Source organism: Meleagris gallopavo, chromosome 8, assembly GCF_000146605.3.
Source record: "Meleagris gallopavo isolate NT-WF06-2002-E0010 breed Aviagen turkey brand Nicholas breeding stock chromosome 8, Turkey_5.1, whole genome shotgun sequence".
NCBI classification, from domain to species: Eukaryota; Metazoa; Chordata; class Aves; order Galliformes; family Phasianidae; genus Meleagris; species Meleagris gallopavo.
This window is the reverse complement of record NC_015018.2, coordinates 16,277,749-16,294,550: the sequence shown is the minus strand read 5'-3', so window position 1 is coordinate 16,294,550 and position 16,802 is coordinate 16,277,749. Positions and strand designations below refer to the sequence as shown.

At 40.7% G+C, this 16,802-nt stretch overlaps 1 protein-coding gene across 5 annotated transcripts in view; it reads right to left on the bottom strand.

The window, feature by feature from the left end:
- Positions 1-16,802, bottom strand: part of GBF1 (golgi brefeldin A resistant guanine nucleotide exchange factor 1) — a 93,628-nt gene that overhangs the window by 8,303 nt on the left and 68,523 nt on the right. For 4 of the 5 annotated variants that reach the window (XM_010714425.3, XM_010714426.3, XM_010714427.3 and 1 more), the window contains 16 exons: positions 16,408-16,602; positions 15,748-15,934; positions 14,615-14,746; positions 13,972-14,060; positions 11,197-11,399; positions 10,610-10,733; positions 9,996-10,121; positions 9,278-9,360; positions 6,870-7,106; positions 5,806-5,899; positions 2,688-2,864; positions 2,125-2,189; positions 1,884-2,007; positions 1,252-1,323; positions 636-730; positions 17-170 (listed from right to left, as the gene is read on the bottom strand). In XM_010714425.3, the coding sequence (XP_010712727.1) occupies positions 17-170; positions 636-730; positions 1,252-1,323; positions 1,884-2,007; positions 2,125-2,189; positions 2,688-2,864; positions 5,806-5,899; positions 6,870-7,106; positions 9,278-9,360; positions 9,996-10,121; positions 10,610-10,733; positions 11,197-11,399; positions 13,972-14,060; positions 14,615-14,746; positions 15,748-15,934; positions 16,408-16,602 (2,157 nt within the window). The remainder of the gene's footprint in view (positions 1-16; positions 171-635; positions 731-1,251; positions 1,324-1,883; positions 2,008-2,124; positions 2,190-2,687; positions 2,865-5,805; positions 5,900-6,869; positions 7,107-9,277; positions 9,361-9,995; positions 10,122-10,609; positions 10,734-11,196; positions 11,400-13,971; positions 14,061-14,614; positions 14,747-15,747; positions 15,935-16,407; positions 16,603-16,802) is intronic. The other variant, XM_019617599.2, reaches the window with a different exon arrangement.

The window sequence follows — 16,802 nt, the reverse complement described above, 5'->3', positions numbered from 1 at the left end:
TGCTGCTTGTTGTTACCTGTGCACTGATTTCTTCCCGACGAAGGAGCCGAATCGCCAGCCTCAGCAGCCCCACCACTGCCCTCTCCACTAAGAAGCAGAACTCCATTGCATTGACACAGAGGTGATAGAGGTGGTCTCGGACAGTTTGCCAGACACAGGTTACACGGTCCCTAGCCACAACAAGGAGGAGGGAAAGGGTAGGATGAAAGGAGATGAGACAAGCAGGATGCAGCTACTTCCCCCTTCCACCCCGAAGACTCCATACAACTCATAAACTGGTATTTCATAACTTCAAAGAAAAACTCCAGCAGAGAGATGTAAGAACAGACACATAGAAACAACAAAACTGTCAAGTATCTTATTTACTTAATTACTTGCTAATCAACCAGGTGGGTGAATTCTCTCTCCAGTGTTTAGTTTATATTCTCCAGACCTCATGATATCAAAGCAGTAATTCATGGCTGAATAGTCCCCATGTTTGCATACTAGAACAGAATTGCTAAACCCTGAAATTATAGCCACATGCTGCTTCAGCTGGCAAACGAAGCGCATAAGGAACTCATTCCCTAGACCCAGTCAGCAGCTGCAGTAAGGCAGACATATACAGCGAATATAAATGTATTTCAAGGTCATACCTATTTTCTAGTACAATCCTTAGAAGCATCTCCAAGCAGAAGGCAGCATCCTCTTCATCATATGTCTCCTCATCGGGAGTCACAGAGATTAGAGCCTAGAAAAGACAATTAATGTTTGTGACTTGCAGCTCCTCAAAACAGGGGTACCAGTGAGGACCAACAGAATGCTCTTAGAGGCTTTCTGGCAGCCAGTAGCTTCTTATTATGCATATTTGAAACACAGAAAAGACAGACGTACCTAGAAGTGACTATCCACATGCCAACAACTGCCATAAAAGGAAGAGTTCCTGACATAAGAGGACTAAGAGCAAAATCTTCCTCCAGAACTGAGATGGCACATGAAATTTTCCAACAGTTTCTGTTACCAAAAGTCTCTTACAATGTTTTTGTAAGAGACAATTTACTGTCTCTCTGCTACTAAACAAATGTGTAACTTCTGTGCAGGCAGCCAACATAACAGACAAACTAATGGCTGGTTTCAAATCCCAAAATCCCAAATAGGCTTAAGACATCCTCTGAGGACAGAGGAGCTAGGTGAGTATACAACACATATGAATAATCACTCAGCAGACTTGTCCCATCACCCATCCTATCCCTTGCCCAGTATCTTTCTCACCTTCATCAGCTCCTGGAGAGATTCAAGTTGGAGGAATTTACTTTCTGTGATCAACTTCTCAGGATCACATTGCTGGAAAAGACAGAAAAGAGAACGATATATCCAGGATGCAGGGAAGGCATACAAACAGACCCCCAACAAAACACCACATGCTGCTGCAGTAGGTACTGAGAGTGGTTTCAACACAGTTACCTGGAGGAAAACTCCTGAAAGCTAGTTCAATCTTTAACATCAATTATCCTCTAACAGCGCTAGACGGATTTTATCAGGTAGCTCCTTGCCTTTTAAAAAGGAACATCTGCACATGGACTGCTTTGTCTTGGAAAAGATTAGTCATTTGAGAGTTAATAAATTTGTGCTTAGTTATAGCATAGTGATACCAAGGGCAGATCCCAGTTTCTTGTGCAAAACCCTCTCTATTTTCAAGTGTTACTACGTTTGTACATCATATCCTATAAGACTCTATTGCTGGCAATGCAGACTTGCTCATCTTTTCTTTATTATGTTTCCCAAGTCCTCTGGAAGCCTGGAATACTGTCTAGAAACATGCATGTTTATGCTTCTGTTACCTGTTATCCACATAATACTGTCACCACAAACAAAAGCAGGTTCTTTCACAGCCTGTATTTTACCTTTATGCACTCCAGAGCCGCTCGCTTTGCTTCCTGTGTCTCAGTAGATGGCCCTCTCATGCCAGATTGCTCTGTCCCACTGAGGGTGAGCCAACTAACAAAACTCAGCACTGTAGATTCACCACTGCAAATTAGAAGACATCAGCATCAGTAAGAAAACATTAAAGAAAAAGAAAAGGTATACTATTTTCCAGGACTAAGGAGGATAAAAAAGACTGCCTGAGTTATCTGCTCCACTCACCGGTTAGATGGTGTCTCCTCACGCTGCAGATAGATTTTACCATTGGGATCGACAAAGTCTTCAACCTGGAAGACAGACCAGAACAAGTATTTATTCAGTTGTCTACTTCTCTGTAGCCTGCTTTTGCCCCTACAATGCTTCACTTAACGATGAAAAACCACACTCAAGCACCTGCCCACAGCCAGCCAAACCCAGCTCTTGACCCCTCTACCCATAGAGTCACACCTCTCCACCACCCGGCAATACTAATACCGTACTCTAATACTCCATGCACTCTCTCTTCTGCACAATATTCAAAATTTGTTCAAGTAAAATGAATGGTGGAATTTCTCAAATACAACAAAAACAAAAATAAGAAAAAAAAAAAAGAAATGCTGTGAAACAAGCTGAGCCTGCATGTTACTTGAACATTACACTTTTTGATGGCTTTCTAGATCTGTACACACTTTACCAAATCCAGGCCTTCTTTGCAAGGGAGCTCTCCACCACTCTGAACTGATTCTATGAAAAGCCAATTTCCCACTCCCCGAGTCCTCAGCTATCCGTGAGCTGGCTGTGATTACCTCTACCATGGCCTTGGGCAGCAGTTCTGCTCGGAAAAGCTGCAGGAGGGCCTCCATGATGTTTTTCCAGCCCTCCCGCAGAATGTCACCATGGCGATGGGCCAAGTGAAACACAGTCTTTGCTGCAATATGGGCCTTGGGATTACTTCCAAAAACAGTCGGCAGGTTCTCAATAGACTAAAGGAAAGAAAAGGGGCAGCAGTCAGCAAGACTTGTTTCTTTCCCAACAGAAATCATAGCAGACTGATCAGAATCGACTACAGAAAAGGCAGCAATTCTTTGCACAATGCTGTGGACAACTAACTCAGCTCATATTTGCTTGACACAGAAACAAAGACAAGGTTGCTTTCCAGAGCAAGCTAAATCACTGAGACACTTAGACCTAAGCTCTGCACTACAGAACACTTTGAAAGTGCTCAATGCAAACTTACAAAAACACTTATTGTGCTATGGGAACTCACCCCAGAATCAAACCTTTAAATAAGGTATCACTGCCTCTCTGGCTGCAACCATTACTGTTTGATATGGAAACTAAGGCCAAAACCATTCGGACATATAAAGTTGCTCTCAAGACCAGTTAACAGCAAGCTAATCACCTCCACATTCTTTTCTATTCCTCTTCTTTTAAACAAAGTGGCTATGAATAGCAATTGCAGTGCTCAGTGGGGACACCTGATCACTGCTTGGGAAGTGGCAGAGGGACAGGCTGGAAAAGTGGGCCCATGAAAACCTAATGAGGTTCAATAAGGCCAAGTGCAGAGTGCTGCACTTAGAGTTGGGGCAATCCCAGGTATTTATACAAACTGGGGGAAGATCTCCAGGAGAACAGCCCTGTGGAGAAGGACCTGGGGGTCCTGGTGAATGAGAAGCTGGACATGAGCCAGCAGTGTGCGCTTGCAGCCTGGAAGGCCAACTGTGTTCTGGGCTGCATTAAAAAAGGGGTGGCCAGCAGGGAAAGGGAGGTGACTGTCCCCTCTATTCAGCTCTTGTGAGGCCCCATCTGCAGAACTGCATCGAGGACTGGGGCTCCAAGTACAGGAAGGACGTGAAGCTCTTGGAGTGGGTCCAGAGGAGGGCCACTAAGATGATCAGAGGGCTGGAGCACCTCTCCTCTGGAGAAAGGTTGAGGGAACTGGGCTTGTTTGGCTTGGAGAAGAGAAGGCTCCAGGGAGACCTCATTATGGCCTTCCAGTACTTGAAGGGAGCATATAAACAGGAAGGGAAATGGCTGTTTACGAGGGTGGACAGTGATAGGACAGTGGGAAATGGTTTTAAACTGAGTCAGGGGAGGTTTAGGTTAGATATTAGGAGGAAGTTTTTTACACAGAGGGTGGTGACACACTAGAACAGGTTGCCCAAGGAGGTTATGGATGCCCTATCCCTGGAGGCATTCAAGGCCAGGCTGGATGTGGCTCTGGGCAGCCTGGGCTGCTGGTTGGCAACCCTGCACATAGCAAGGGGGTTGAAACTAGATGACCATTCTGGTCCTTTTCAACCCAGGCCATTCTATGATTCTAAGCTATGCAACACTTCAACATTCTTCTCCCACTTTCTAACAGTTCCTCTTTGATTTGTTTCCTCAGTCCCTGGAGACATTCATCTCTTCTCCCCTTCCATGAGACTGTCTCTCAAATATTTGTTCAGTTGTCATATCCCACTTTGTCCTCAAGCACTTCAGGACTTTAGGGCAGCAGAAAGTAATTGGTGTAGCTGGAATTAGCCGAAGATAAAAACTCACAGCTCGGTTCAAATCCAGAATTCCTTGATTCTACATCATCAGCAAAAGGCATAGTTGCTTAATTTTCACAGACTTAAGACTGCTCCGGATTCTAGTCTCACAACTAGATGGGATGCAGCTGGCAATAGCTGGTGCCTCTGAGAGCTTATTCTAGTTGCTTCTACTGTGTAAATCTGTGTCAAACAGTTGTTTCACAGCAGACATTCCTTTCCTTGTGTAATCTGCTGGTAGTCTCAAAATCTGGTATGCCTGGAGAGGATCGAGTATTTCATCTTTACTGTAGTGAGATGTGCTGGAAAAGGGAATCAAAAGCAACTCCACTGCTTGATTGTTGAGGGTTTTGCTTTCTGTTTATTGTCTTTTAACAGTCAAGCTGGTGCTCTTTCATTGCTACCAATGCAGGATGTGAGCAATATAAAAAACATCCAGTTCAGACAACTCTATTTTTCTGTACAGTTTTGGAACAGCCAAACTCCATTAACTGGACTAATTTGCAAGACTGTTCTCTTTCTGCTATCCCTTTGAAAGATTTCAAAAATCATCTGTTTGGGCCATTTTACACCCATACTTTCACCCTCTAAAGATCTTGTTCCAGCCCCACTCCTTTTTGTGTGTGTGTGCGCGCAATTTGGCAAAATTCTGTTCTGCTCACTGTGGGTCTTGTACAGGTTCTAAGAACAATGTTGTAGATTTCTTTATATGTTTGACCTTAGAAAGGAATTGTAATCTCCCTAGCACCTTCTGCCATATACTACCTACCAAAAACCTCAGGGGAAAAAAATTAGGCAGGTGATGTTCCAAGCAAAAAGATCTGAGCAGAAAAGCTTAAATCAATCATTGTACCTTGGACTGTATCAGAAATAGTACTTAAGCTCTTGCTAAAGATGAAACAAACTGCTGATGTTATTTCCTGATCCCAGTGAACAATTCAAAATATGTTTTTCGAACCACTTTATGCTGCACAGATGCACAGCCCCTACACTTACAGAGAACCGATCACAAAATAGTCCCTCTTGGCACTGCACAAGCTCTATAGCCAAATATTTAATAACTGAAATGAATAAACTCACTTGGGAGTATGGATGATCACTGCCTTTACATGGAGATCTAAGTTTCCTCATATGAAATAGGTGGAATAAGCAGTTTTATATGAACTGCTACTTTTGAGTATGTAGGAAATATACTTATTTGGACTTGTGCAACAGAACTCCTGCTTTACCACACAGTTTTTCATTGCCTTCACTAGAAAACTCAGGGTAGGGGCTGATAATTATCTACAGATACTGGTAAAAGTAAAATAAATCAACTAAACTACTTAACAAAAGAAGAGAGCTCCAACATACTAAAAAACATACTTCTTTCCCCTCCTTCCAAACTTACCTCACTGCTGAGGGCTGTAAACTTGCAGAGAGAAATTATGAGATTGTCAAACACATCACTGAGGCCATAGTGAGCAGAAATCATTGCACATTTCCTAGTGGAAGAAGAACACAGAAAACACTGTAATAACTTGGAAGATAGGTCTCTATACAAGACAGTAAATCAGACTGCCTTTCGTTGACAGTTTAGACCTTCCTCTCTACAAATGCTTGTGTATAGAGTCTATTATCCATCATAAAATCAAAATCATCCTTCAGTCTTGTACTGCTGATATTTGTCTGTGATTATGCCAGGATCACTTCCAAGAATCAAGTCCAAACAGACAAACTACCTGCAGCTGAGCCAATATGCCAAATTTCATGTCTTGACATAAGAAGTTGCTGACATTAAACGTTCAACTAAACCTGCTGTTTCCAAGAGATGGTGGCTACAGTAGCATATTAACAGAGCTTTAAAACTACACTTAAGACATGGCTTGGTCTGCCTTCGAGCACAACCAGAGGTTTTTCCAATACAGCATCTCAGAGATAACAACATTAAGTATTGATCAGAAACAGGAAAAAGGTAAAAAAACAAAAACAAAAACCCAAGCAAACAAAAAACAGAAAGAAACGAACAATCTCTATCCCATCCAGCCACAGCAATGGCCTCATATACATAAGTTCATGAACGGTTTTCTTGATATCCCAGGACTTTGTCAGCATCACTATGCAAGGTAGTAGTATTTTCCCTTCACTTTTAAGCAATACAGCAGTGTCAGCAAGTCTAGTAACTATGCTGGAATTTAAAAATACATACCCCAAAGCACTCAAACTTACTGCCACACACCAGTCAAACCATGTGGCCAGTGGCACTAAGAAAGGCCAACATTAGGTGAATCAACACTAACAAAAGAACAAGTCCAGGGGAGAATAGGCCATAATTAAAAAAATAATAATAATAATTAAAAAAAGCTCTTCAATTGCTAGGAAAAGTAACAGCTGGTATTCATTGTGACCTCTTCAGCAGGCAGACGAGATAATAATCAAACTAATATTTCTGGGTTTCACAAATGTAAGACCTACCTGAAACCAGAGATAGCTTTCTGGATGATTGTTTCTTCTAAGCTCTTGTCAAAAACATAAGAAAGTGCTGCAATGGTTGGCCCCCATGTCATGGTGAAGAGATCATGGTCATAGCTTCCAGAGGGCACATGGAGAAATATTCCCTCATCAGTGGCACCACGATGCAGCAGGACATTCCAGATATAGTTTTCCTTCACCAGGCCCGTCTGTTCCTCTGGCATCACTATCTCATCATTTCTACAAGGGAGGAAGGCAGAAAGGTTGAATTTTTCATTCTGAGCCAAACATAACATTTACACAGTACCTTTCATTACATGGTCCCAAAGTTAATTGATATCTACTCTGGAGTGTTTTTGCCAGTTCCTGCAACATTCTCTTTTCTAAAGCCTGCTTGCTTCTTCTGCCCCTCTCCAGTACGTTGGATATAAAGTGCGGTGGCTATCAGGAACTCTGGGTCACTAAAGTGTGAGTATAGTATGGAAGAAGCAGCTACAGGTGGAAAATGCAACCTATATTGCAGTTAAATGTTGGAAAACTTCTGACAGCATGCTAGTGTAGCTTCACATTCCCCACCTCTCATCCACTCAGTGCACTATGCATATCTCATTGCTCTCAAATAAAAAAAAAAAAATTGTTATACCACAGCAAAGTAGTATGAGCAACTTTGTATAAGAATATTCAAATTATGTCAGAATTAAATATCAGAAAGCCAACAAACTCAATTTAAAATAAAGCAAGAAATGAAATGCGTAATGGGTGACTCATACCCAGAGTACCACAGCTCCCTACTCTAACTTGATTAAAACTATGCAATAATAAAACAATTATGATTAATGCCAAGTAGTACTTGAAACCTCGGGTTAAAATACATGCTCCCTAAATTTGGGTAACATTGCACAAGAGATAATTCTCTCCAAATGACCAAGTAATTGAGGATGGTCTCAAAACTAGTCAAAATATTAGACCAAGCAATCCAAAAAACAGAGAATCTATAGAATCTAAAAAAAATAATGTACTTCAGTTGCCAAAGAAGCAATTTTCATGTGCTAACAGTACCTATAAAACAAACACCTTGGTTTATGCATAGGAAATAAGCTCTTCTCAGTTTCGGGGAGCTGTGTTATTTTGACAAGAGCAATCATTACTGAGATTATACAGGAAAATGTGTTAGTAGTCAGTAGCATACTTTTTTTTTTTTCAAACAAATCCATTTTTTGTTACTATTAACAGGAGCAAGTGAATGAGTTTTACTTGGAAGGTCTCAGGAAATTCTGTACTCAAAAATGAAATGCTAAGATCCTGACGAGATCATGTATTATTCTGTACAGATTATAGTCTAATTTATTTTCCTAATAATAACCCTCCATTTCAACTATGACAGTACAATAATCTCTTTGGAGTGGAGCAGTAGCCATTAATTTAGGTATTGATCACATGAAAAAACTGAATTATTTGGTGAAGGAAGGATAGAAACAGACTCGAACAGAGTCACAATCTCACTGAAAAATCTGACAATATTCTCAGGATACTACTAAAACAACATTAACAACACCCTCAGGAAAGAGAGGTCAATCAAAACCAGAACTCTACTTGAAAGATTGAGCCAACTCAAAGAATTTCTAGATAGTTGGTACAGGCAGCTTCCTGATAAGGCTCAAAAGAGAGGCCCAACATAAGCACACTGTCCTGCTTCCAGCAGGAGTCATTGCCTGAAACTGCAGATTGAAACCAGCTGAGAGTCAAGAGTTATATCCTGTCTCCTCAGAGACATAATCCTCTCAGCTTCAAATTCGCAGTGTCTGGATTTACTGATAGGGTAGATTTCTGAATTATTACTAAACCCCCCCCTCACAGCTAGTCCGTGGCCAAAAAGGCTTCAGCCACCAGGAATTCTCTTCAAACACTGGTCAGAATGCCAAGAGCTTCAGGGATGGCAAAAGAGATTGGGTGTACAGAGAAGACTCCTATGAAAAGCTGAAAAGCTTTTGAAATGAAATATGCAACTAAGACCCGGGCAGTTACGTCAAGGCAACAGTGCTGTCCTGGGCATGAGCTGCTATCTCTGGCACTGCATAAATGTTCTGAAGAAATCTAAATGCCTGGCCTGGAGGACAGAGGCTTCTTAGTTTAAACATTTCTCATGTGTTGCTCTTGCTCAGCCATTATTATGCATGTTGAAAGAAGTTGTGTATTTTTTAACATTAGCTTAAGCACTATGGATTAAAATACCATGGCGAGAATCCAAAGATACAAGTCTATTGCTGTCACCGTGACAGTCCCACATGGAGCTGGAAGGTGGTTTGAAACAAACATGATCAGTGAGCCTCTCTGTGGTCACTGAAGATCTCACAGACCAAATAACTCAAGTTTTCTCGCTGCATACAAGGAGATGTCAAGTTGATTCTTACTTGATGGCATGGTACATGTCTTCCAGCATGTCTTGTTCAAAGTCCTTGCCTCCATTCACACCTTTCAGGTTTTTCCGAAACTCCTGGGGAAAAAAAAATAAATAAACACTGATGTAACTCTCCTAGTATGTCCAGCTTGAACTGCTTGGCTTCATTCAGTACTCCACTTGCTTTCTATGGGACCAGAAGGAGATCTTCCTGCATTCATCAAGATGCATCCTCAAAGTACAAAAACAAAAAGCTATTCTTAGCAGCATGGCAGTGCACAGCAGCTCCTGCCTCTACTCACTCTACTCTGAAAGAACAGAGATAACAGAACACATGCTTAGCTGAAGCTGGACATCAGTGACAGGTCTGCATTGCACGCTGACAGTCACAGGACTTGAACTCTCTCGAAGTCCTGACTGTTGAGCTGTTGAAAAGCAGTTCAATGATCTTCTCATTCTTACTCTGTCTTAGTTCACCATTTTTTCAGGCACAGAAGCCTCTTGACTAACTTGCCAATCTGTCTTGCTAAGCACAATACTTCTTAAGACTGTCCCTTACCTCCAGCCCTCCTCTCCAATTATACTCAACCTCAGTGCTGCCCACCAGCTTACTGTATACATGAGTCATGAATACCAGGGGAAATAAACAAACAAAAAAACCCCTGAGAATGCCAGATATTTCACTGCTAACAAAACAAGAGAAGAGAGGTGCCTACACCACTAGCACCCACCTCCAGAGTCATTGGGACATTCTGCTTGCGGACATTATGGTTGTGCTGGTCAGTGTTCAGCATAATAACTGCATAGGCCAGGGCAAAGCAGGCATCGCTATTAGCAAATGGGGATCCATTTGATTTCTGAAAGGCAAATACAGGCACAAGTCAGTCCTATGGTAACAGGGATATAACAGTGATCAAAATAACCATTTTTCTATCCACAGCACTAAATAATCTCTTGGACAAACTAAAAAATAAAAATAAAAAAAAAAATCAGGCTATGTTATAGTCCAAAAAACAAAATGTAAATCTATGTGCAACTGTTACCTCCTACAAAATAATAGCTACTATCTGCAGCATACAGTAAGTTTATATATCAGGCACTGGAATGGGCTGCCCAGGGAGGTGGTGGAGCCACTGACCCTGGAGGTGTCCAAGGAACGTTTGGATTTTGTGTTGAGGGACATGGTTTAGTGAGTACTATTGGTGGTAAGTGGAGGCTGGACTGGATGATCTTGAAGGTCTTTTTCCAACCTTGGTGATTCTATATAGGCAGTCTGATTTGTCACGTCCATCAAGGCAGATGCACAAGAAACAGTGTTTGAGCTTTCTGCCCAGCAAGTACACACCCTCCAATGCTCTGTGAAGGCTTCCAACAGTCTCTGGATTACAGGTGCCTCCCCTGGTAATCGGAAGGCCTCTAAATAAAGTCGTAAAGCTTCATCTAGTCTTAAACCTTGGAAGCTGAAAGTCCTGCAACAAGAATGAAATGCAGTGAGAAAATGAAATGGGACAGTAAAGACAGGATAGACTTACTGACTACAGTCTTGTTTGGTTCAACATCAGAATGGCAGATTTCACTGAAAAATAGATGCCACTGAAAATAGATAGTAAAGGAGGATGAAGAACAAAGAAAAATACCGTGAGCAGGCAAAACGTAGCTAAGAACCGCTAATAATTACAGAAATTCTTAATTATCTTGGTAGTCTTCACAAAGAATGGCCCTCCTGAAAACAATTTGGGTGTCATACTATTATAAGTATTTCAGGTGTTAGCCATATGTGAGAGAAGTACAGAATTAAGGCATGCTAGTGCACAGAGAACCAAGCGATACAGATCCCATGCCTCCAGGAATTACTGTTGTACTACATTTTAATTTATCATTGAACTCAACTTTTATGCCTTCATGATTAAAGAGATACATAAATATACTGACCCAACAAAGCTTTCCAGTAAATCTATGTTCTTACGATCACTCACAAACTCCCCAATCATCTTCTTGTCCAGGCGAGGATTTTCCCGTAGCCATCTGGCCACCTCGTTATTATTGATGGGAGTGGCAAGAAGGTTCTTCTCCTGCAGGAACTGTATCCCTTTCTTTGGCTTTTGGTTGAACTGCTCTGTGCCAGTTATCAGGAGCTGAAGACAACATTCTGACAATTACAGTCTTGAAATGCATTTCTTACTTTAGATTGTTCTTAGCATTTGAAGCAAAAGCATTAAATAGAAAATAGATTAACGTTAGCATGATCAAGTTTATCGTACTGTGTGAGTGGGAAAGGCTAATCAAGGACAGAAGATCTGTATTCATCACAAGAACTCAGCATCAAGTCATACTGAACAGACTAAATATGAAAAGCTTAAAAGTTTCACTGGGCAATTTGCTCTGCTACTCCAAATGCCTCACCTACTCAAGTACATAAACAGTGCAGAGAAAGGACCTTCGCAAACTTGTAGGCAAGATCAGCTCTGTCCAGCTACAGTGGAAGCACTAGACCATGCCCTTGTCTGTCCCCTTTGGCTCCAGGCTCTCACATTCTACCTCACTGCATGGCACGTAAAAAGAGTCCTCAGTTTTTAATCAATGCAAGAAAAATGTACTACAAAAGCCTAAGCACTAGACAACGTTCAGTATGTGAGACGAGCTTTCAAGAACCATGCTGATGCTCTAGCAAGGCAAGGCTACTTGGAGGCTGGAAAGAATGAGTATATTTTTAGTTCAGAAGGGAATAAACTGGACAGTACCACAGTCAGTGTAATAGAACACCAGACTGAGAAAGGGTTAAATGAATTTTCTGTTGGTGTTCAGAAAAACCAAAAGCACAAATAACCATATGAACTTTACTAAGGCACTAGAATAAATGTCAGTTCCATGTTAGTGCCTATCACGATCAAAATGCTAGTGATGACCTAGTGAACTAAACTCATTTAGTGATTACTAGCTCCCCTGGGTTCTCAATAACTGAGAAGTCACCAATTTTCTGTTTCCTGCCTGTGAGCATGCCTGTGTGAACATCTTCAAACTTCAGTGAAACACGTAGCTCCTGAAGCATAGACAGCACAAGAAACCAGTGAGGGTGTAATATAATAATAACCATGTACTGCCCCATTATGCTAGGTCTGAAGGGACTGCGACACTAGGAGCATTTCTGTTCAGCAATAAATCCTGTAGAGCAAGCCCCAAGGATATTCTATTGTTATATACAACATAACAGAATTTGTTTTAAGACCATGTGAAAGGAGATCAAACTGCTGGCTGTTTGCACTGCATTTATAATCACATCAGTCCTACAGCCTCTGAGCTTCTGGTCATTGCCTTTGGAAAAAAAAGAATAAAACCATTCCATTTGATGCATAATGTGTTTTCTGCTTTTATTTAGCTTTCTCAGCCTTCCGGCTGTGGTAATTTCTTTTTTCTTTTTTTTTTTTTAGTTAAAGGAAGCAGAACAAGCTAGTGCCATGCCATGTCAGCATCAACATTTCTTAAGTTGAATGTTTTGTGTTCCCTATTTACACACTTACGATAAAATCACTACCAGATTTAGGGTCAGAAAATGGATTTTCCTTGGGCAAACTAAGAGAGATTGCGACTGTATTTCTGCATTCTGCTATAGTGTCCTGTAGTTCTTCTAGAAGCTCCTGGAATTTTCTTTAGGGAACTCCCAGCTATCACAGGGACTAGCCGCTGGCAATGTTCCTAATTTCTTCTAGCCTTGTTTTCCACTGGAGTCTCATTAGAATTTTCATTTAGAAGAGTGGAAGTACTATACAAGGTATCCCTCAACAACTGACTTTCACACAAAATTCATCACCCAGGCTGCCTTGAAAGCTAGACTTAAAGCAACAAAAGAAGTTACAACTGAAACTGTAACTGAAATTAACTAATGTCAAAACTCAGCAGTTTCTCTGAAGGCTGCTGACAAGCATCTTCCCTAATGTGCTCCGGAAGTCATTTAGCATTATCCCAGAACAGCACTGCAATGTAGGTAAAGAACTAAGATCCTCAGTGCTGCAGCAAACTTTTTAGAGAGAAACCAATGACTTAAAATACATTCAGATCTGGAGGCTCACAGAGTGGATCACAAAGTAGATTGATATGTTGTTAGCAAAAGATCTGTTGTAATTTCCTCAGTACTTGTTCAAATAAATTTAAGAGAATACAAACATCTCATGGTCAGGGATGTACAGTTTAGACCATAACCTGGATTAACAAAGCTAAAAAAAAAAATTACACCAGACCAGCTTTGCCACACTCGAGACAATATTTTCAGTCATCTTCATGATAAAGCAAATATGAGACTAAGCAGAATAGTAAGCTAGCTAGCACTATTGCTACTGGCCTCTCGATATACTCCCCACTGACAAGTTTGACAAGAGTAGGTAATGTGCCTTTTCTGATGGAATTTGCTGATTAACCCCATATAATGAAAATTAGATCCAGGAACTTTCCTATCCAGAATTCAGGTGAACTTGCCTCATACAATGGGACAAGAAATTTTTCCTAAACTCCTTGCAACTCAGCACAACTAAATAACAAGAATAGATAATAATTATCACTGTCTCTGCAGTACAGTGGAATTTTCAGTAAATTACTATTTAACTCTTACCAGCAGAGATTGGAACTCAGAACTTCTGAGACATGACCAGTCATGCAAAGCTTACAGGACACAGGCAACAAGGAGAACACACCATAACACATCCACAAACATACCTTCTTTTTGTTCTTAATCTGCATAAGCTCCTGAGGGCTTGGAAGGATGCAAGAAAATCGGGTAGGCTTCTTGGGGATACTCTTCTCAGCTAGAAGAACAAATTATGATTACAGTCCAGAATATCCCTAGAGAAACAAGTAGCCCACTTGTCACATCACAGTTTTCAGTCACAGAGCCTTGCTGCAACATGCTGCCTTACAAATGGCAGTCACATTCCTACTACCCAACTACTACATTGCTCTATTCACATTTTCTGCAGCACAGCTGCACAGTAATTTCTTCTCCTGGACAATTTTACACATGCATAAGAATTAACTCTTTGGCTACTGTGATTACTCACATTACTAATTCCCTGGAAAATCCCTGACTACCTTAAATTATAAACTTTGGGATGAATGTCATCCATTTTTGCTCCAAAGTGGCCTACCAGATCTAACCCCAATCCCAGAAGAAACTGAACTATTAGTAGGCACACATAAAACAAATATAAAACAAATAGTCACCACTATATTTCTTTCCAGCATTAAGCACAAAATAACTGCAGTAATCTATGGCATAGTAAAAACAGCCAGCAAATGTCAGGACCATTCTCAGTACACACACTCAGATTTAGGGCCCTGCAGAGATTATTATCTGTCTCACCTCCTCCTTCCAATTCCAGGCAGCCTTGCTTCATCTGATCAGCCATAAGGCAACCACTGGTGGGAGGACATGCTCCACCTGGCTCTGAGACTACAGTGGTGGATTTTCCCTCACTGTGTGCTCTCTCATTATCTACAAACGTTAAAAACAAAACAAAAATTCTCACAAATACATAAGCTAAGGAAAAAGATATCAAAGAAATAAGGAACTGACCACTCAAAATTGTGCTTATTTAAGGGATTTTCCCCTCTTCAGTACCTGTGATTCCTCAGAGTCCTCAATACTTTGTTTACATTAATCCCACAGCATGCCCCCCTTTTCTTGTGCCTGCTAGTTTTGGCATGGCCTTTATATAAAACTTAATGAGGTGCACATTTTAGTATCTCTGAATTTTATTTCCACCACATTGTTTACTCAAATGAGCAAGACAGGGAATGGGTGCTGGGCGGTGTGGGTGCTAACCCAGGAACTAGATGCTTCACTTCTTTATGTGAGTCAAAATCATGAGAGAGAAAGTAGTTTCATCGCTATCACTATTGTGATAAGCATCAAAGCAACAAACATAGCAGACACGTGTCTTATTTCCATAGGAAAATAAAGAAAAGACCTTCTCTGTTCACTAATGCTCAAATAGATACAAATCTAGGTCACAGAAGAAGCTGGCAAAAAAGAAAAAATCCAGTCTTATTCACAAGTACATATTAAGCAAAGTTAAGCTTGGTAATTCTTTTTTTCCAACTCAGTGACATGAAAAAGCATGTGCTGTTTTGATCAATTAGCAATACAAAATTTAACTACATGTTCTAGTTTCTTAATTTAACAAAGAAGTTTGCTAGGTTTGTTTTTTTTTTTTTTTTGCTTAAGATTGTTAAGTTTATTCCATCTCTAAGAGATTTCTAAATCCTCTAAAAGGTAAGATCTGAAATAGAAAAAAGTATTAAATCATTCTCAAACAGTGAACTGAAGCCCTATTCTGGCAGGCAGGTTACAAAGACCAGAGGGTAGTTACAAAAATGCAACAGGAAAACTGAAAATATATTTATGAAGATTAATACACAGATTATCAGAATGAGATTCATGTGTTTAGCACAATATTAAGCTTAATATCAAAATATCAAGGAAGTGTGTCTTACTATTGCTCAATTCTTTGGTGCTGTTCATTGTTTCTGGGCCTGATTTGGCAACTTCCTTCTCTTGTTGATGTACGTTATTCAGCACTTTGGCCTGGCAATGTGCTTCTGTGCTATCTATCACTGTTAGCAATGCCTCCATAGACAGCAGGTGGACTGTATACAACTGTCCAGAAACTGGAAAGGCATTCTGGGAAAGTAAATGCACAAGTATTAGACAACTTTTAAATACAAACCTCTCTCTCTCTCTCTCTCTCTCTCTCTCTCTCTCTCTCTCTCTTTCCATAATGAGGAAGGAGACGTTCCCCTTTCAGCTTTGTGAACCCTAGATCATACAATAAAACTCTCTAAAATTTCCATGTTTGATACTTACCTAATATATATTTGACCATTTTCTTATGGTTTATCTGCTGTTATAAATGTGTTATTATACATTTCATGCTTATTTTCTATTCTGCTCCCAAATATTAAATAGCATTCTTCGTATCAAATTGCTTACTTAGAATCTTTCAACCATTCCTACTCGCAAGTTCTGCTTTTATGTTTACCATGTTATGACTTACTTTCTCTTCCATATACCCTTTCCCCTCCACATCCCCCCCAGCCCATGCAGGAGGCTAGCAGCCCAAGGACAGTCAAAGGACAAGCCAGATTGTTCAGCACCTTGGAGAGCAGTTTGGTGAGCTCCTCGAAGAGGTTGGCACAGTAGTAGTCACAGTCATAGTTGATGTAGAGCTCAGTCACAAAGCTGGGAATCCTCCACAGCTGAACAATGGCTTCCAAGGCCATCTCCTTCATTTCATAGGGCATCTTCGGATTTTCCACAGTGATTATTTCCATCAACTTCTTGATATACATCTGCCAGAAACAGAGGGCAGCTCAGAGAAATGAAAGCAGCACAGTGAATACCATTGAGATCTACATAAACATATGTAAACATTATCTTCCCACATGTGCTGACATTACCCTATACATTCAATGTTGGCTCACTTGGAAGGCACCTGTAAAAAGGTTTCATATAATTCTATTATTTAATGCATCTGAATCTACCATTGTTA